The following is a 22,467-nucleotide window of genomic DNA, read 5'->3' as shown; positions in this document are numbered from 1 at the left end:
TGTGGTACTAAGTATTTGTTTAGCATAAGCATTTGAACATAACACAACAAAAAATCAGAAAACAGTAATGCTGTTTTCCTTTGTCCGTCAACACTGTGATAATACGATGTCATACTTTCCCAAATTTCTTTTTTAATACAACAGTCGCAAACATGCCAGATGCGTAAAGGACAGAAACACATTGTGTTGTTAATGAGCCAATAAGATCCTAACTAACTTTAGATCCAAACCATTATATTTCCTTAAATTCAACCATAGTTAAATATATTCAGTTTGAATACCTGCTTTGGTCAAGTAGTTTAATTTTTAGATTTCCTTTTAATGCTTTGTGTTGGGACCCAAAATAAACACAATTTGATGACGATGTGTGAATATTTGAAGCTTTTGATAAGCTTGAACCAAACACACACAATCATTTTGACGTTTTGTATTTTCACACTAAAAGGCAGTTGTCAAGTATGTCTCCCCTTCAACATAGGCAGGTGTTATGGTGAGTATATTTTTAGGGGTTGTGGTCCAATTGTTGATAATGTAATCATTTCCGATAAACCATTTCATTGTCAGTTTTTCTTCCAGATTAACCTCGATTTCAAATTCAGAACCAGTCGGGGAACAATTACATCTAAAGATCATTTATCATCAAATGAAAACATGCAGGATTGTTTTAGTCCATCCACCCATCATAACTTACATTAACTTCAAAATAAATGGAGAATTGAGTCACAAAATGAAACATGATGTTTTGTGCTTATATATTTGGGAAAAAAAGTATAAAAATACATTTACAATATTTGCTTACAAATTACATTCATGGACAATTCAAACGGAGTACATACTCCATCCTGTGACAAATCAAACTGTAAGAAAACATATTTGCTTTCAACCAGACCAGGTTGATGCATTTAATTTAAAAAAAATACATATTACTCCTCTTGGAAACTCGGAAACACAAACAGTATCTTTGTCTGCTCTTGTTATATTATTGCAACCGATGTGACATAGTGGCTCATTGTTCAGGTTCCTGCCGCTAAAATATAGTGATTTGTTCACTTGAGACCGAGACAATCATGCACAACTGTTTATCATGTCTCAGTGTCTAAACTTTAACAGCTTTGAGCCCTTAACCTGATACTTATGTCAAGTCACTCTTGTAAAGTCCCAAATTAATGGGTGAAAGATAAGCTTTGGTTCTCAGTAAATCTTTGAACTGGCAGTGCTACAAGTAACCGAGTAAACTTGAGATGATAAGAATGGGCACAAACACACCTTAATAATGAAATGACTGGTTTGTATTTGTCACATTGCAGCTATTTGTTGGAAAGTACTTGCAAGAGACACAACCACAAATTAATTTCTTGAAGAACTGTTCATTAACACAGTACCGGTAATCTTTGCATAACTCCATGTGTACGCTCGCAGTGCTTGTTAGTTGGTACACTGCAGATAATAATTATGGCGAGTGTGTCTAAACCTGTGTTTAACTCGCATGGTTGGCTCCAAAAGTATGTAGCTACTGTAAATACAGAGTAAAATATTATTTTCTGTTAACAAATACAGTACTATGTTCATCCCTGCATTCTCATTTGCCAGCCAGTGCATGAGTATTAAGTGCATAGAGTGTATTGCAGCATGCATGAACTGTAATTGTATGTGTGTTGACGTGTTTGTCTTTGGGGGTCATCTGAACAACAAAAGGAGGCCGAGCAGGCCGAACAGCAGCCTGTAAGACATATCCTCACGGCCGGCTGAGGAATGGCCGTGGGGGTGAGGAGGGCAGTTCGTGTAGGGCTCCAAACAGGCGGCGTAGGCCATGACGTGTGCCACGTAGTTCTGCTCCTTCACGCCGTGAAACAGGTGCGCCATTGGGCCTTTTGCATAGATGGTTACGTCTTCTCCACCGTGTGTCTCAGCATCCAGTGGGACGGCAGCCTGCTGCATGTACTCTTCATCGTCTAAAGGGAAAGAAACAACTTGGATGATGTCCACATGGATACGGCTCATTTTAAATTACACGCCAATACATTAACAAAAGCATCATTTCTGATTATTCTTTGGCAAACTTGAATCCCTCATCTGTGTTGGTGAATTTACGGAAACTTGCAGCCCATGAAATTCAATGAAATGTTGAAATATTATTGGAAAAGTAACTTTTGTGGTATTTTTTTAATTTTCTGTAATTATAATTGCAGATATTTTAGCACTTTGTGGGCCGGTCTGATTCACTCCTTAAGTTCAGCTGAAGATACATCAGATAGTTTTGAATGTCAGATGTCGCGACACGTATCGTATTTTGGTAGTTTTTGAGTTAATAAGTCATTTTCGAAGTCCGGTATTATAAACCATAAAACCGGCCTTGCTCAGCTGAAACTGTGATGATGTTGTGTATATTCAAAATATGCCTTGTCTCGCTGTATGGGAAGAAAATTCAGTCATAAGACTAATTCTGCCTTTCATTGTCTTAGCACACAAATTTAGCCTCTCAGAGGTTAACCAACAAGTGTTTGGTTTTATTATTTCTCCTCTAGTGGTCTAAAAATATTTTAAGAATCTCTGGAGCCACAGAAATAATACCTCATAACTGCTCCCTCTTCAATTTAATAAATAAAAATGGGGAATTTCCTTCTGAAGTTATTTCAAAAGCAACAATTGTGCTCTGACATTTTGGAGGAAGATTAGAAGAAATGCAGCAACGGTTGATAGCCAAGAACCATAATTTAAAATATACCCATTCATGTTAACAGTGAACATGTTTGGCACATTATAATGATTACAAAATCACTGTAATCATTAAGTGTGCCAGCATCAAAAGCATTTCAACCAAAACAATCATATCGCCGAGCTCCTCAAAGACCTCCTGTAATTACATGCAGTAAATTATGGGGGTCCGACTCAGGAAGTTGTCTGTGGAATCAGATTTGGCTGTTCAATATGGATATTCAACCATTTCCTAAAATTTTTAAACTTGGAGAACAGAGAGAGGAGACGTTCTGGTCTGTGTGTTTTTTTGTTTTTTTTTTCCGTAGAGCCGAACATCCACTTCCTCTGTAGAGCCACACGAGGACGCGTCTCGGGGATTATTCACACGCAACAAAGTTCCAGTTCATTCTGACCTAAAGTCCAGTAGATTTAAATACATTAATAATAGTACAGTGAAAAACAACGGCATTTCCAAACTTTCGCGACCATAAAACCTACCCAGATGCCCCGGATATGACGTGAAAAGTGTCGGGGCAAAAGAAGACATCCGGTTAACACATTGTAACTGCAAGTTTCCATAATTCCTCTTCTTGACAGAAGCTGATCAATGAACAGTTGACAAGTAGAGGCAGCAGCTGCTGAGATAAACAACCAACATGTGGACATGCACAGACAGCTTTTATGCTAATATGTTATTTATGTCGGGATTTCCAGTACATCTTGGTCACTGAGGACACATGCTAATGTTGGTTAATGCTAAAGCGAACAACCGCCTCAGGGACCAGAGAGACAGAGAAACATCAGCTCTCCAAATGTTGTCATGTATGACTGCAGTGATGGTGACACACTCATGGAAACTTCAGTAATTGTACCTCTGTAATTACGGTATTCATATACTTATCAGTTACTAGTACACAACTGTTAAATGTATTATACTAGAATAGAATAGAATAGAATAGAATAGAATAGAATAGAATAACTTCCCAGCACTTGTCAAATTCAAATCAATCCAGTTCAAATGCTTTGTCAGAACTTTGGCCTTCAAAATTGGAATAATGTCTATAATAGTGGAATATTGTTTCTACAATATTGGCTAAACCATTAACATATATACCCAACATAAAATATTAAACACGCACCTTATTGTAATACATCTAATGCAGCTCCACACCGCCACAAAATACAACCTCATACGTTTTTGTTATTTAAAAGTCTGTATTTGATCAATTAAAGCAAATCACAACATCCTTCCCAACACGGACAGACGACACATGCGTCCGATGAAGTGAACAATGAGTCTATGTCGCCTTACGTGCATCTTCAAATTTCCATTGTAAAAGATTGCATGAAAAGCAACCACTCCAAAGAGGATCATTGCATAGTTTTAAGATGACATCTGTCTAATTTATCTTTGTTGTGGCAGCACTGCCCACACCATGGTGCTTTTTAAATCTTTTGTAATTAACTTCATTTAACTTAATCACTCTATTTTCAAAACCCACTAAATAATTAAAGCCTTCCCAATAAAATTACAAAAAAACGTTGGCTAACATGAGTCTGAACAAAAGATAGTATTGTGTGATTTAAGTTTATGAAAGTATACTCTTAGATGATTAATTGTTTCACAAGATGTTGGTCTCTCCTCCTTTTGAAAACAGTAAAGCAATGCAAGTTCTCCATTGCTTCTTTGCTGGATGGATGTTTTTCAACAAATCCTTTCATCATAATTATTTAGAGTGTGAAGTATTAAATGTGCATTTCAAAGACACAGGTGAAAAACGAGAAGAACTTTCCACAGGTAAGGACATTCAGGTAATTTGGGTAAGGACATTTATGCAAACACTGAAGTGAATACTGCAGAACGAGAGCTCAGAGAAGTGGGTCAGGGCAGTCGATCCACGACAGGGAAATGGAAAATGTTTCTAAGATCACAATATGCAAGAACACGATGTGAGTTGAGCAAAGAACACAAACAAGTGACAACGCTGCAGATGGTGCAGCGCAACACATTTCATCTTTGCTTTCGAGAGAAAAAGTGGCGTGACTCAGCCAAAACCACATCAGTATGAAACTGTCTGTAAACACGTCAGGACAGACGAGTGCCACGTCTGAAACACATTTGTTTCCACTCACAGTAATCCACCATGGTGATATTCCCTCTGGTTCCATTCACGTGGACATACCCAGGCCCATTAGCGTACAGGATGCTTGTGTAAGGCATTTTGTCGTCGGCTTTTTTCGGTGCCAGACCTGAATGGCAGCGGGAGAAGGTTGTTAGTATCGGTCAAGTATTTTGTAATGGAGACAAAAATATGCAAACAATCACAATGGAACAACATGAGCAACATGATAGGAGCTGCTACTATTGTTAGAATAGTATTTCAATGTTCTTTTACAACTGGTTAGTGCGAGTTGACTCTGAACACAACTGAAGTGTTTCTGCTGTGAATTATACCGAAGATGGGATTTCCTCGAGGCGTGCTTCCGCCAAAGGTGAAGACGTGCGAGTGGTCAGCGGTGACCACAGTCAATGTGTCAGACTCTCTGGTGAGCTGCGCAGCTCGCTGAATGGCTCGATCGAACATCACAGCCTCGGTCAGCGCCAGTTTGGCAATACCGTCGTGGTGGCCATGATCAATTCTCCCACGTACAAACAAAGGCAAAGAAAAATAATTATACATTTGGAAACAAAATCAATTAACTCACAACTTTGGATTGATTGATTGATTGTATTTTTAGATCTGATCTCATCTATCTGTGCTTTATTATCACAGTTATAAACCTCGCCTGTGCCATAGTTAAACTCGTAAAAAGTGTGTTTTCTTTTGCTATACTAATGAGAATATGCCTGTCTATATTATTAATTAGAGGAATCTCATATGTTACTTATCTTCCACAAACAAGAAGTACCCTTTAGGATTCCTCCTGAGGATCTGAATGGCTTTTTCAGTCATCTCCACAATGGATGGATCACGCGTATTATTCCGGAAAACCTCAAATCTCATGTCTTTCGGCTCAAACAAACCTGCAACCACATATAAATAGAAGGAAGTTGAAATGTGCACTTTAACTTAATGATACCACAGAGAAAAGCACAACAGGTAGTAATGCAGTAAAGAAATTATAGCCTAGATATAAGACGGCTGAAAATGCATCCAGTGTTGCAGAATCGAGTCACGAAATTGCCTTTCCTGCATTCTTAGTAGATTTAACAATTGTTGATCATGGAATTTACTGTAATTACTTTTTAGGTTTTAAACATTGTACGCCTAAATAAAATAGCTGAATCATGCTTACAAGGACCTCGATTCAAGCTTCTGGAAATTACAACTTATCATAGCATACATGTGTACGACATACATATGATGTATGTGGAACACATGACAAAGAATTGGCACTTTTTCAATGTGCTGTATGTTTATCAATCTCATGCACACCACTATGGACTATGCACCCTATGGCTATAAAAAAAAAAAAAATAGCTGAGGTTAGCTCAACCCTAAATTAAGCCAACTGAGTAGACATTATCTTTTCGCACCTAATGTAGATAAAGAAGAACATATAGATTAGATCTTCACATGGTCGGTTTGACTTATGTCCACACTATCAATGTATTTTTTTTTATAAACGGCAGTGAGCTCATGTGACTTATCAGCAATAACTGATACGTGTGTGTGACTCTACATACTCACCCATAAGACGGTCTGTAGTTTTGACATTAATCTCATCAAAGTCCTTCCTGTGCCAAACATATTGTGATTTTTTGTTCTGCAACAAATAGCAAGGCACATTTCAATATGTGACTGGTTGTAAACTAGATAAACCTAACTTAGAATGAAACAAAGAAATATTGGTCAAAAAAACCCCTACTGGTTTAGCTTTCAGCCACACATCAATGAGGTTCTTGTTGTCTTTGCGGTCCCCTTTGCGAGAGTTTGAGGTGGGATACTCAGGGTCTGGAGTGCCTTTTGGTGTCATGTACATCCGACCTCCCCCCAGAACCACCTAGTAAATACAACATAGAACGCAATTGTTATATATGAAAAAAAAACAAAAATATTCATTAATTTTGAAACTGCTGAATTTTCTTATTCACACGACATCAAATCATTTTCTGACCACACAACTAAATTGTGAACATGATGTCCTTCACTCATAACAGGAAACGACTAAAGAAATCACATTGCTTACTTATTCATATTACAAATTGGATCATTAAAAATATTTCAGAAGCAAACAAACAAAGACGCTTTTCATACATCAATGTCAACATTGGTGACCAGCTGGGTTGCAATGTCAACACAACCCTGTTGGCGGGCGGAGGAAGGAAGATCTGCGTCGCTGTACCAGCTGCGGCTGACCGAGTGCGCGTACGCAGCGGCTGGAGAGGCATGCTGGACCCGGGTGGTGGTCACTATGCCCACAGATTTACCTGGATAACAAAGAGGTACACGGTTAGAAATATAACTGCATTTACAATGGGTGTCATGTTGGTAGCAGCTTTTTGTAACTTTGATAACATACGTCCATATCCTCCGACCATCAATATCGGATGCTCCGGTTGGAGCATCAGACTCTACAGCAGTGTGGTTGGCAACCTTGGGCGTGGGCGCCACAGTTGGCACACTTCACCATAGTCATTGGCAAAGGCAAAGGTTTTCACAGTGTGAATATTGTTTAAAATTAGTTGGCATAATGGTAAGCTGCAAAATTCCATGAATGCCAATGATTTCCACACACACTGACATAAAGGACAGTTTTCCATCTGTGCTTGAGGATGTGATTTGTGCTTGTCAGGGATTTACCTTCAAAACATTCACCACAAACCAAACTAAACCCAACCAAACCTTGAGAGAATGTGTTATAAATTCAGTGAGTTATGATCATTTTAATTTTGTATTGAAAACTACACGTTTTAAAAAACATTTTCAAAACCCACTGATGATCTCTGGGTAAACAGGGCAAAACACAACTTTTATGCACGTCCAATGCACACTATGTGCATTCTACGGTCAGAGTTAATTTTAAGTTTTAATGCACACGTTTTTGTTAAGTTGTAATGCACATGTGCGAGTGGATTGATAGATGACAATAACAAGGTAACGCTTGTTCTGCTCTGGAAACTACAGTTACTACACCATCATCTGGCTCACACGTGAAACAATTATGACTTTTTCCAGGTATTTAATGGGCCTATTCAATTAAACAAGTTTAGATTGCACAATTGTCAGTACCACTGTATAAATATAAATATATCTGACTGTATTACAGAAACATGTCGCAAACGAAGGGTCGGTTATGTAAACTATTGTTTTTTCAGTGTTTACAAACGTAGGGCGATCCTTATCAACACGCTGCTGTTTGAGTGTGAAACTCTTGCGAAAGGAAAACATAATTGCTATGCTGTTTCTTGCTGATCGCCTTTGTGTCAGCAGGGTGTGAGATGCTATAACTATATGCTACATATATAATGAACATTGAACCGTAATTGCTAACACTCAAACAGTAAATGATAGGCCGGTCAGATGACTGTTTTATTTTTCAAGTTTTTATATCAAGGTTGATATGGTCATTGCGTATCTTTAGATAAGAGTATAATTTGAACTGCTTGACTTTTCCATTACACACAACACACCTACAACTTATCCCAGCCATCACCTCTTTTTACCTTGTGCTTTAGCGCGCCGTAGTACGGAGTAGACCTCGTTGCCAAAGGTAGTGTTACACTCGTGGGCCACTGCGTGAGCGCTGAGTCCGACGGTCTTAGCATTGGCCTTCACTCCACAGTGGTAGGCCGTCGCCGTGCTGGCGCTGTCTGCAACCTGCTTGTCGACGCTGTAGGTCTGTGGAGTAGAAAAACAGACAAAGACACGACAATAGAAAACACACAGTGGATTGAGGAATTACAGAAATGTTGCCCCAGTGAAAAAATCTTTATGTTGCTTGATGGCCTTTTGGTCCGGGGGCAATACTTCCTGAGAAATACCTTTAAATGTGAGCCAAACAGAAAATGTTGTGCTCATTTTTCTTGAGTAAAGCAAAGTGCAAACTCCTTTTGATTATAGGTTGAGACAAAGAATGCTCACTCATTTTCTCAGTCGCACTCAAGTTACAATAATTTAGGGATTACGTTTGGCCAGGATGCTGAATCTGCCTTTAAACCTGTACTTACAGTTTATGCCACAGTGTCAGCATTTTCAGTTAAAATTGTGATTTTAAGTAAGTCCCTTAAAACTCTTTTCATTGGAAGGAATGACAACTTGGGTGGGGGATTTAACAAAAATATATACGATGCGACAAGTTCAGGGTCTTAGAAATGTGTATATGCAAGCAATGACTCCACCTAAATTACTAAAATTTTGAACCCAATCTTTATATTGAAGTTGTGTTTTGTCCTTCACTCTTTTGTATACATTTCCTCCCACCATTCATCTTCTATACTGCTACATAGCTATAACTACAGCTCACCAGTGTGCCACTTGACAAACACAGAGAGACAGACAAACTTAAACCTAGGGTCAATTTGGAGATTACAATGAACCTTCAATCGGCATAACTATACATATCCCTTGGCATCCAATGTTACATCTTTGGTAACCATTTTGCATCGCTCACACTGAGCAATGGGCATAAGCATTTTTCCATTTTATAAGCTGTCTAATTAAAATGTAATGTGTTTGAGCTAATGTGTCAATAAGGAGCCACAATAAATGTTAAACTGTAACTAGACCAGGGACATGAAGAGTTCAATGGTGAATGATCACGGACTGTAAATGACCACTTAGTTTTTCAGGATCATAAGAATATCCTTTGAACTTGCAATTAGTTAATAATAATAATAATAATAATAATAATAATAATGACGATGATGATGATGATGATGATGATACAAAAGTAATTTTTCTGACGCCTTACTCCTTCTCATAAGGGTATAATGTAATTTCACTTTGATAATCGGTTGCCGTCATTATGTAGCAGCGTGTTGTCACCTTTGAAAGAGCCACGTAAGGGAAGGTGTCCATGGCCAGCAGTGTTTCTTCTCCTGACCCACCCTCCATCTGACCCCGGAGAATCCGTGCAGCTGATACTGTGGACACGCCCATTCCTGCAAGACGGACAATCAAAAGTGAGGGTCAGATGTGAGGGGAACAAGTTCTGAAACCTAGATTCTGAATGGGTTTACAGGGTACACATGTTTTGTTGCAGTGATTCCACCAAATCACAAGACTTCACAGTTTGTCCAATGTGGGAACAGTTTCACAACGTCAGACCAAAATAGGGCAGTGCTTGTTTGAAAAGGTCAGACTATGTTGTATTAAGTAGAAAATTTAGTTTTAAAAGTTTCTAAGTAAACAACGTCAGAACATGTGAGGACCACTACCTTCAAAGCAAAACCCACTAATGGATGGAGCATTTCAAGCAGCGGTTTTCAACAGGAAACACAATATTTCACAAAATCATCACCCAGACCAGGACAGGTCTGTCCAGAGGGCAGAAAATCTAACATCATCATAAAACCTGATGTCATTCCAAACCATTGGAATGTCAAACAAGCTTAGTTAAATTCTATGTTTCTTGTTGTTAATGTTATTACTTTTTTTCCATCATTTTTTTCTTTTACTTTAAGTTTAACAATAAACTGTGATATATTTAACACTCTTATAAATGTTAATGTTATTACTTTTTTTCCATCATTTTTTTCTTTTACTTTAAGTTTAACAATAAACTGTGATATATTTAACACTCTTATAAAACACTTTACTCTTGGGCACAGCAGCAGACATGCACAAACATAACTCGGCACCAACCACCTCAAACTGTGACAGACTATGTTTGATTGTCGAGAACAAAGCACTTGCAAGACATATGTAACACATAGGTGATAATAGGGGGAAAAAGTCTCATCCAAGCCAGATGAAAAACACTGCAACAACTCTGTTTTATTATCTGTATAATCTGTAATATTATTGGCTATCTGATAAACCCCAGGGAGACAGACCTTCACCCATCATGGAAAGAATAAAATATATAATTAACAAATAACTCAAACAGTCATATTTATCCACATTTTCAGATTTTCTTAAATGAAAAAAAAAAAATCCCTGAATCTGAACATTTCCTGTTCAAATATGGGGAATTGAGCCTCACCATGAAATGCACAATCCTGCATAGACTGTGCCACCAATGAGGGCATGCTACTGTCTCTCTGCATGTGGCCAATTACATGTTTCAAATACGATGATATAAAGTATCAGTTTCCATGTGTAAATGCTGATGTGAGGTCTGAACATATCCAATTAACTGCCAACAATCAAATGACGAATAATCCACTCTGTTGAGTTCATATATTTGTAAATCTGATTCTGATGGAGTCAGTTCCACACCAACTATGACCCTCAATGCACATCACTGATACACCAACATCAAACTTAGCTCTGGATGGACTGAGGGACACTTTATCACAAGTGTTTGGTTTTGTCCAAATTGGCTCTCCTGTTATAGAAACTGGACTGGACTGCACGACACTGCACTCATCTGCCCATTCTGCTGCCAACAAATGTAATAGTGTTGCCAACAAGAGCAAAACAGTAAAATAGAACAATGCTAACAAGAAAATAAATGTACACAAAGTGGTATTTAAAATATCCACAAAGGAGTCTGCAAATGGTTTGTGATGGGAAAGAAAATATACATAAAGTAATTATCAAGGTTCAAGGAAATGCTGTGCTACCTTCTGCAGCATAGAGTGTGTGGGAACAAGATAAACAGTCGTTCCCTCAAGTTAATGAAGCGAGGGAACAAGATAATTCAATCCATGGCCACAAGATAGTAACTTGAGGGAACGAACGACTTATCATCTCATTCCCTCATGTTATGTTTTTGTCTCGATGGCCATTTGTGCATGAAATGTGGATTGTTCATTAAACTTTTTTTGGTAGATTAAGCCATATGCTGATATATTATGCTCAGTGCATGGACAATACAAAATATATGATGAACCCCAGATTACTATAAAACAGTTAACATGTATCCACATACCATTCTCATTTGATGTAAAGGTACACATTTAAAGATTTTGTCTTTGAGGTTTGCTCGTCATTCCACTTCCGGAATACATGACAAATAGTTTCCATTGTTACTAAAAACGTATGTGCAAATTATAGGTGATTTTTTTTTGCTTGATAAATAATGTATGTTTTAAGTTACTGCCAACTGACAAGATAAAACGTCTTCAGCATGATACCAGTTTTACATATTTTTTGTTCAAAACTGTCCTTTTACGAACAAATGATTATAATGTCTTCTCAAATGTGTTTTTTTACGAGTTCTCATTGAAGACTTATTTGAACCATTCCATTATCCCTCCAATCATGTCATTGTAATTTATTCCTTCCAGATTCGAACGAGTCATAACAATTACATCCATTGATCTTTTATCATAAGATTAAAACCATCCAAAGGTGTTTTTTAATATTAAGGGTCTGGATCCAGTGAGAATAACAGCAGGTTTTTGTTAGACCAGGTCAGCTCTACTGAGTTTTTGAAAGTACATCCATCCATCCATCCATCCATCCACCCATCCATCCATCCATCCATCCATCCATCCACCCATCCACCTTCTTTACCTGGTTCATCAGAATTTCTTTTTTTCACTTTTGTGGGGACTTTATGAGTAAAGTAGCACCTGGTCTACACAACCTTTAATCATGTAGGAATGTAGGAATGTTTTCTAGAAAAGATCTGCAGAACTTACCGTCACCAAGAAAAAGGATGATGTTTTTGGCCTGATGCTCCCGAGGGCGCAGCTTCAGTGCAGCATCCAGAGTTGCCCTTGCTTGTGCATCCCAATAGGCGGGCTCCTTCTCAAGTTCATACAAAACTGCTCCATAAAAACACACAGGCGGGGAATGAGATGGAGCGATATTGGCAGATCTCAGGAATTGCACTGATAAAGACCGAAGCACGTTTGTATTATTGACTGTTTAGTATGTGCAGGTGTCATTGGTTGTATGGTTCGAATGGGAAAGCAGACCAGCTTCGCACACATTCATCCGCTCATAGGACTGACAGACTGCTCTCTCTTTGCTTTATCCTAACAGTTCAGTGTGTGTTTCATCTGAGGACCAACAAAAACAAAAACAAAAAAAAGTTTCTCAAAAGTTGACAGAGTGACAAAAACTGCGAGGAAGACAAACCGGGGTTCTGTCCATTCATGCTCATGCAAGTGAAGGAAGTCAAAGAGGAACATTCTTTCAGCCACACATCAAAACAAGGGAAAGTCAAACAGTTCACCCCACAGTTTACATAAATAGGTAGAGGCAGGCAAAAATAAATTGACACATGCTTTTGTTCCTCTTCACAAACACAGACTCTCCATTACACACACAAACTTGAGATTGTCTTCACATACCACCGCAGGTCAAGTTCTCAAGAACGACCTGTCCTCAGTCTCTCACCCATATCGAGGTTGACGTTACCTGTCCATAAGTCTCACTGTGCATTTCGCTCTCCACCTCCAACATGTGCTACTAATACTCCATCGCGGGATGCTACAGTAACCCTGTTGTCACCTTACCTTGGCTTGTGGCCTGGCCCACAAACATTAGGAAGGGACCCAGAAGGACCAGTACTTTGGGGGCCCTGTAGTGAAGCATCAGCATCTCTAATCCACAATCTGCAGGCTGGAGAGGTTGACACAGCCAGTGTTCAGAGCAGCACCCAGACCAAAAGGCACAGGCACAGACACAAGCAGAGTGCGTGTGGCTGCTGAGACCTCCGGCCCTGCCTTTATAAAGCCCCGCTGGGTGTGTAATAAGGAAGGGCTCACGCCAGCTCATAGGCTTACAGCCACAAAAGAGGGAGAGAGGGAGAGGGAGAGAGAGAGAGAGAGAGAGAGAGAGAGAGAGGGAGAGCAAGAGAGAGAGAGAGAGAGAGAGAGAGAGAGAGAGAGAGAGAGAGAGAGAGAGAGAGAGAGAGAGAGAGAGAGAGAGTCAGGGGATAGACAGAAAAAGAGAAACAAAAACAAGGACCACACAAGAACTGGGTAGCATCTCAGCCCCTCTGCTCATTTCATTGGGAAAAAAACCCTAACAAGACAAAACAAAACTGAAAAACTCACCGCGGTATCATTGTTTACAAATGTTGACTTTGATTTGCCACTTTTTCCTGCCATATCCACTCTGTACAATAGAGATTCAAGTCACATTATAATCTGGCAAATGTCTAATGATTCTCTTTATGTAGCCATCAATCCAATAGATAGATAGAGAGAGAGACAGAGAGAGAGAGAGAGAGAGAGAGAGAGACAGAGAGAGAGAGAGAGAGAGCTAACCAATTTGAGTTGGCATCTGTCATGATACAAATCTTAACCACCTCTTTCCATTTCTTTCCCCCATCCCCTGGAAAAACAGTCCGAAGAAAGAAAGGAAGCAGAGTCCAACCTATTCTTAAGAATGCCGTGATTGGATCCCAACTCACTCTCATTTTATGTCCGGAAAATGATCATATTTCCATTTCCCCCCCTGAATTTTTCGCATTTAAAAGACCCCAATATTTTCCTTCTCTCACCAAGTGAACTTGGCTGGTTTTTCCATGGGAAGTGGAGTAGGGTTAAACATTTTTCTTCTCTGAGGTAGTGGAGGCCGCCTGCAGAATGAAAATGTCTTCTCTCCTCTATGCAAACACAACAGCTAATGTGTGAAATGAGGTGAGTTGGGCCAACTTTGTTCCACGTGGCCAGAAGAATCAAATTCTTGGTTGAGCGGTTCTCGCCTTAGGAATCCACAAGGCTGAATCTTGTCACAATTCAGAGCTCTGGAAGACCTCTGCTTCTCTGCCAACCGCTCTCAAATTGCCAACAGGAGTTCGCAGTTAGTCACATGTGCCTAATCAAGACTGCAATAAAATCATAGCAGCAATCTGGGTAAAGAGGCCTCACATGATGTGGCCCACACCACATGAACTGGAAATACCAGAGGCAACGCAAAGAGGCAGAAAAAACTTGTGCGGGCATGTGTGTCTGTTCAATTGTTATGGGTTTGCCCTTGAGAGAAAGTGTAGCTGGTGTTGGGAAAGTCAAATTAGTTTCTTGCAAGACACACGTAAACAACTGGTAGCTGTTTTTGTTCTCAGCAGGGATCATCCATCCTCCAAAAGGTGCTCAGGCACTTCTGTTGGTTGATTGTGAGGCAAGCTTGAATGCTCATGGAAACATTAACTTCCCCGGAGCCAAGGAGGCTTTTGTTTTCTATCTACTGTAGTAATGATTAAAACTTTTTGAGATGCGATAGGTTTTCACTAGATTAAAATAATGTTCATCTGACCTGTAGTTACCCCTGTGTGACTTGCAATCTTAAATACATAAACATAAAATACAATGTAATGTCATTTATTCACCGTTTTTCTACATATCACCTTCAAATGGCAGAAAGCACAACAGTGATTCTATATTTAATCTGCCCAAAGACAAACAGTCATGGTCCTTGATGAAGGGTAAGTGTAGGCTAAATGTGCTATTTATAGTGTAGCAGATGGTGACTTCTGAACACTATTGAGATCACAGATGAGCGGAAACTATACAGCAGGGGTGGCACCGTGGCGTAGGAGGTTCCTGGTCATGTAATGTGTTCATATGTTTAAACAACTATTTCCATTCAATGTAAACCCCAAACCAGCGCACAATCACAAAACACTATTTGCTCTTAAGTATATACATTTTGTATTTATGTCACTGTGGGATGATTATGTCTCCTTGGAGATACAAGAGAGAGTCTGGGGGTGGTGGGGGGGGGGGGGGTACCTTTCCTTTTCCCAACATGTTTTTTTTGCCCCTTCAAATGTTGGAGAATAAACGACAATACAAACAAAAAAAGTGGAGGGCAAAAGTATGACTTTGTCAGAACACTCTGCAGTTGCAGGTCAAGCTCTGTGAAAACCTCTGATCAACAATAAGTTAGAGGATTTTTTTGTTTTTCTCAGCTTTCACTGGATTGTAACCTGTTCAGCATGTGACCTGCCTTCGCCTGCAGTCAGCTGATTGGCTTCAGCTCCAGACGGACCGGCGTTGGCGAAAGCAGTGTGCCAATAGAAGATGGTTGGATTGTACATTGCTGTAAACATCTTCGGCATCTTGTGTTTTGTTCAGTTAGATTCCGTGACTTCTGATGAGGACATTTCTTTCACGGCTTGACTTAAAATCTAAACATCAAATACAAACAGAAAACAGGCACACCTCCACATACATAAGCATCTGGGTCCCTCTTAAAAGTGAATTACAAACCTTCTACTCCGCACTTCGTCTTTCTTGTCTGTTCTTTTCACGGGGGGCTCATTTGACCTATAGATTTAGCAAATTACAAGGGTTAGCTCCACTTTGCATTTAAATTACAACTCGTGGAGGAAAATGTTTAGGTTCAAGTTGTCAAAGACAGGATATACTGTATCTGTGGGTGGTGCCAGACCACACAGCTGCCATTTCAAAGAAAGAAGTCAAAACCTTTTTTGTCCTGATACTAGAGTAAAATAATAATACTAATAATAATAAAAAGAACACTTACAAATAACACGTGCGTGTAAATGAAAACAAGAGTAAGCCAAGGACATTGGTGGCTAAAGATGTAGATGGATGACAGAGTAAATTTGAGCGAATGAAACAGCCACCCATCAACTCAGGGGAAGAAAAGAGGGAATAGACGGACAGGCAGCCAGATCCTGAAGTGAACAAAAACAGAGACAGTACTGGTGGAACAATTGAAGTAATTCTACAATGATGCTTGTGATCTATTTTGGCTCTGTTACAAATACGATTCCCCCTCTCCCTTTTTAACGTGCACACACACATACAGAGACTTCCCCATGACACATAAAGAATACATCTAAATCAATTTAAGGACCTGCCATAAATGATGCAAGCCATATTTATGAGAGACACTGATGACTGAGATCACATCTCAGAAACGTGAGGAGGCCAGCCATGAAAGGTTTTACTGCCAACATGCAGCTCAATTGAAGGACAATTAGAGGTGAAGTGCCACGAGACCCACGTCAAGGCTCGAGACGGCTCTACTCACATCTGCTGGGGCAAGAAGTTTCTCCCCCGACATCAAACAGTCTGACAACTTTGAGAAGTGGCCCCACTCTGCTTTTAATTGGGCTCATAAAAGAAATATGGAGCTTATCCTAATTAGGCTATAGTACATATACTGTATGTGCGTGTGTGTGTGAGTGTGTGTGTCTGTGTGTGTGTGTGTGTGTGTGTGTGTGTGTGTGTGTGTGTGTGTGTGTGTGTGTGTGTGTGTGTGTGTGTGTGTGTGTGTGTGTGTGTGTGTGTGTGTGTGTGTGTGTGTGTGTGTGTGTGTGTGTGTGTGTGTGAGAGAGAGAGAGAGAGAGAGAGAAAATAAACATTCCTGCCACTCTGTGACGTATTATAATTGTGTTATGTCTGTTTTCAGGCTAACAAGTCATAACATGGAAAAAGTAACTTTTCCAGGCATATAGCTTCATTTTTACTGTGTGCATTGAAGAATATATTGCATTTGACATCATGTCATAAAAAAAGCTTTCATGAGCTTTTGTTGACCGCATGAAATAATGGGTTATGGTCATTGGTTTGCTCTTTTTCCGCTCCCTTAGCAACAGTACAAATATACAGCTCTGACTCACCTGTGCATCCAAATGCAGAGAAGAGAGGAATGAATACAAACAGTATCATCTTTCCTCTCGGCTCTTCAAGTCAACTCTCCAGTTGTTTGTTCGCAACAATCTTGTTGTTCTCTTCTCCTGCTTTTCTCACTTTGTGAGAAATGCATTGATTTTACAGTTTAGCTCTCACGGCTCCTTCTGTATCAATGGCTGGCAAACATTCTTCCATCCATGTGTCCAAAGAGGTCATATTTAAGTGAATTAAAAAAAAGTAAGAAAAATATCTTTTCCAATTTTTTTAACTTTGGCTTTTTTTGCAGAGGAGGATCAGGAAAACCATCTATTGGCAAACGTGTATATCTGAAACTCCAGCAGCGCTCACCTCTGTACCAGTTTGCGTCAGAAATATCCACCAAATCAGAGAGCAGGCCAATGTCCCTCCCAAAACTGTCCATCTTTTCCCTCCACAATATCTCAAAAGAAATATTTTTTTTTCTCTCACTTTGTCCTTTGTGGACACGTCGGTCAGCAGCTCACACCTTTGTTTGCCTGTTGTTTGTTGTTGGCCACAGAAAATGTTGTAAATTCAGTTTCACTGGACTCAAAGTGAGACGGAAGACATAGAAAAAAACGTTCAATATAAAAACAACAGTGGAGACGCTGTATAATTAATAAGACCGTCACGTTAAAACACGTGTGTTAATGAGCACCATGATGATTGAATAGCGAGATCATACAGAAAACACGAGAAACATTAAGATCCAAAGAGACGGATTTGTATTCAGGTGGGTTGAGAAGAGTCCAGTGGGAGAAAAGAAGAGTTTTTAATCAACACACATGTTGTAACCTGCCTCACTTTCTTTGCCTCCCACACAACTGAGGAGTCTGCCTATCCCCGATCCACTTCAAAGGGCCCTCGTTACAGAAACCATCACACATGCACAGAAAGAACCAGGGAGGCTGGGGAGGAAGCAGGGGAGGAGGGTGGAAAGGGGGGGGGGGGGGGGTAGAAGAGCGGCACCGCTTTTACCACTTTTACCATAAAAGCATGACGACCATCTGTTCCAGCTGATTATTTGCCTTATCTGCCATCGCAATCTTCATCATCATGATGAGTGTTACAATATAATGCATTACTGTATCCTCACTACTTTCAGTAGCAATGTATTTGCAGCTGGTTACTATCTTTAAATAAGTAGTGCAGTCCTGAAGTTTCTCTGATCTTATTACTCGTAAAAATCTCTTGTTGACGAAAACATTTACTGGTTGTGTGTTAGCATATTGTTAAAAGAACTCTTCACTTTTGATGAATTAACAGCACTGAAATACTCTTTTGTAGAAACTTGCCCTGCACTGTGCACGGCCAACACACAAATAGCACTTAAAAAAGAAATAAATCTAATGTTTAGAAGACTTTTTCAACTTTATCTTTAAGCTGAGTGAAATTAAGTAAGACCAACGGGGAAAAAATATGAATACATGAAAATCCAGACAGCTTAGTAACAATAAAAAGCACAAATTCTTTTTCTTTTCTTTTTTTTTCTTCTTTCCTTGCATTTTGAAAGAAATTCAAAGAAAGTTCCTTTCCCCCACTGGGCCACCCAGGCGTGATGCCTGCACAAGTGGGAGAAACATTATGTCAGGTGGGAAGACCGACAGTCCGCAACTGGCGCTTGAGGTCAGACGTAGGTTTATTTTCCTATTCAGGCCCCTGTCCAAAAACATCCTCTGCAACATCCTCAATGTTCTCCAGGTGCTGACCAGACAGAGTATTCTCTCAACCCGGGGAGAAACGCTGTGAGATGTCCTCCTTTTTTTCTTTTTCTTCATTCATTTGATTTAGTGCTTCTCATTTCAATATATCAACTGGTCATTTAGGTTATAGAAGCCATGTGGCTGACATTTGTAGGGGGGGGGGGGGGGACCACCCAGGGGCCTTTAAGTATACTGACAGGTTTGTACGTCACGGGGCTTTAGGTCAGCTATGAGCCCACTCGCTTTCAGAAACAGTAAACTTCCCACGTGTCTTCGACACACTTCATGCACTCGACCACAGTATGTACAATTTCAGCCATCGACACTTACACTGACACATAAAAAAAGTTGCTGAGTAATCTTTGCCCTTTTTGTGCCCTTTATTATCTGTTCCGTCTTTATCTGTTTCTCTCAGACCTTATGATCTGCCGAACAAGTGGGCAAACAGAGAAAGTGGTAAAAGCTGATTTCCAGTGACTCCTGTAAGAAAACAGACTTCCTTAGTTACCCCCTTTACCGCAAACTTGTATCTGACGTGACCAACAACAGAAACAAAAGTACTGTCTTTACAAAGATGACAATGTTCTAAAAGCACATTTCAAAAGGACATAATAACAGGAATATCATTCAACCATGACACAATCTACAGTAAAACAACTCCAATGGCATTATCACAAATGTCAGCAGACCGTGTCTAAACAAGGGAACATATAACGACAATGAAGATATGATATGGCAGTGTTATGAGGACTCTCGAGAATAGTACGTACCCAACAAAGTAGCTCTTCTAAGTAAATATGAGTACGTAGTTTATAGGTCATGTACATTATTTACAGTAATTTTGATTTATGTTTGCACTATTACTCAAAACATGACAAGTTAAATTGCATAAAACCTTGATTCACTCAATACTCAGATGGGAGTTTCATTTGTCATTTGATTGATTCCATAGTTCAGGGCCTAAAGTATTAGGGCAGTTCAAGGTGAGTCGATTTTGAAACTAATTGTTGTTGAACCGCTTCTCCTTCTTCTCAGCCGAGATAACAGAGTGGCTCAAGAGGCTCGACAACAGCAATATAGCACTTATTGTCCGTCTCCTGGACGCGTCTGTGTGCGGTGAGTTTTGATGTCCTGGTCATTCCTGAACGTTCCTGAACGTTTCCTGCCACGCTGTGGCCTTCCAGGCAACTTTCCATGAATCTGCTGGGATCCAGGACTCTGTGAACAGCCAGCTCTTTCAGCGGTCATCATCTGTGGCTTTACCCTCTGTGTGTGTAGAGAGTCAGTCACTGTCTTCTGGAAAATGTTCAAGTCAGCAGTCGTCTATATAATTGCAGAAGTACAGCAGTGCGTGTTGACCGTGTGCTATTTATACTGCATAAACTGACATGTACTCAAAAATTACATGACACATTGTGATATTTTGAGATGTGTTTGTTGTTGGCAAATTGTTTGTTTTCAGTTTTTGAGTCATTTTGGGAGAGTTGAGGTAAACCAAATTATTTTTAAGAATAATATTAACACTTTTCAAAAAAGGTTTTTTTTTTTAATATACTTATTCCAATGAAACTGTGGCATGTTATATTTTTCAGGCACCTAGATTCATTTTTATGATTACTTTTCATGTTACTCTCTATATTTTATAATATATTATAGTTTCAAACGTGAAAGTTTGATAAATGTTGAACCCTAATCTAAGTTATTCCTCACGATTAGGATAATGTATTCAAGTAAAGCAATAACAATAATAATTAAATGTGCAAGCAGCCTTGATCGGGACCTCACACTCTGGCCGGGTTTGGCCTAATCATGGCCTCTATTGATCAAATATAGATCTTGGAGGTTTTAACAAAAAATGACTTTTATTTTGAAAGATTTGAAAACAAATCTGCACCTTCACTTTTAAGTCTTCTCTGTTATTATATTTTCTCATAGGCATTCGATACCATGTGAGCAGGTGACTTTTACTGTTCTTTTATTGTCTTTTATATTGCCCATGGTTTTTTATTTTAACTTGTTGTAACTGTTTGTTTTATTGCGTTTGTCTTTATCTTTTATCTATTTTATGCTAACGTGTGAATGTTTATATCATATTTATTCTTTGTATAGCACTTTGGTGCCTTTAAAAGTGCCTTATAAATAAAGTTGGATTGGATATCGTTACTATTTTAACACAAGTAGCTGCACTTCTTCAGTAAAGAATGTGAATACATTTTATAATTGTGTCTTGTTTGGTCGCGTTTTGTTTTGTTTGTCAGATTCATGCAACTATGAGACTTTTTTTTAAACATATTTTCAAATAAACTTTTATGTCAACACCATAATGTGTTTTTGTCTCACAGGGGGCACAGCAGTCATGGAAGACTGAAGTGACTCATGAAACTCGCTCCCCCTTTAGCTGCTCGATCATACCAGGCTTCTAAACTCTGAGGTTCAAGCATTCAGCAAGTTGGTAAATGCTCTCAGCAACATTGCAATTATAGCTTCAGATACACTTTTATTCATATTTTGGGAATCTTTCACATGAATTTAGCCTTTTTCTGATCAAAAACTGTGGTTCTCCAATACAAAAAAGAGAACCTCATACAGTACTTGAACAATCTGCTTCTCCTGTCCATTGCTTGTCAGGGTAAAATGAAACTTGGTGACAAAAGCACTATGGTTGGGATGAAAAGGTCCGAGGAACCACAGGAGCACTTTGTGTAAGGCTGCAGTTTAAAACCATGACTTTGACTAGTGGGTGTACCACAGAGATGTAAATAATGAAGCCGACTGCAGGCAAACGCTGGGCTAACTGTGGTGGTGTCCCAGTGGAGGACAGATTGCTTCAGTATTTTGCTTTTAACTGTGCTCATAAACGTACTTCCAAAACTTTAATAAAGCCATTCTGTAATGAGTTGACCTTAGAGGCCGCGATGATTCATCTCTTTTTCAGAATGTCATAAATACTGTCAAGAAACAAGAACCACTTTTGATGAATATCTTGTTGTTTTGGGACATTTACCTCCTGCACTCTTTTATTTAGCCTGTAAAGCGTTGAATGCATGTGTGTCTGGGTGTATTGCAGTTGATTGTCACCATCTGAGTAAATATTGGTTCGAAGACATTATGCATTTGGCAGAATGGCATTTATGGCTGTACACTTGGAACAATTCGATTAGTAAGTGGAGCAATGGTCAAAGTATTATAGGATTTAACTTTTTCTCTACATACAGTGCCCATATTACATTGATTTTCACAAATCAAACTATTACTTCATTTATAAATTGCAAAATTGAGTACAGGAATTGTAGAGGTTAAAAAAAAGTTATTTGAGTAATTAAGAATGTGTCAGCATAACAATGGTTGCAAGTTGTGCATTTATCATTAAGATGA

At 39.2% G+C, this 22,467-nt stretch overlaps 1 protein-coding gene across 1 annotated transcript; it reads right to left on the bottom strand.

The window, feature by feature from the left end:
• Positions 1-738: 738 nt before the first annotated feature.
• On the bottom strand, positions 739-13,424 carry alpi.1 (alkaline phosphatase, intestinal, tandem duplicate 1). Its single transcript, XM_080506726.1, has 11 exons — positions 13,274-13,424; positions 12,452-12,577; positions 9,687-9,802; positions 8,366-8,540; positions 6,957-7,129; positions 6,568-6,702; positions 6,390-6,465; positions 5,588-5,722; positions 5,153-5,344; positions 4,831-4,947; positions 739-1,952 (listed from the first exon to the last, which is right to left on the bottom strand). Exons 1-11 carry the CDS (start codon positions 13,356-13,358, stop codon positions 1,678-1,680), a joined length of 1,605 nt encoding a protein of 534 aa, XP_080362852.1. The 5' UTR covers positions 13,359-13,424; the 3' UTR covers positions 739-1,677.
• Between the last annotated feature and the right edge of the window lie 9,043 nt (positions 13,425-22,467).

Source organism: Blennius ocellaris (assembly GCF_963422515.1).
Source record: "Blennius ocellaris genome assembly, chromosome: 12".
NCBI classification, from domain to species: domain Eukaryota; kingdom Metazoa; phylum Chordata; class Actinopteri; order Blenniiformes; family Blenniidae; genus Blennius; species Blennius ocellaris.
This window is presented reverse-complemented; position numbering and strand designations above follow the sequence as displayed.

Coding starts and splice junctions, on each gene's coding strand:
- alpi.1 (XM_080506726.1), bottom strand. CDS start 13,358: ATGCTGATGCTTCACTACAGGGCCCCCAAAGTACTGGTCCTTCTGGGT. Junction 12,578..13,273: donor GGGCCAGGCCACAAGCCAAG/GTAAGGTGACAA, acceptor TTTATGGAGCAG/TTTTGTATGAACTTGAGAAG. Junction 4,948..5,152: donor TCGAGGAAATCCCATCTTCG/GTATAATTCACA, acceptor GCTGCCATTCAG/GTCTGGCACCGAAAAAAGCC.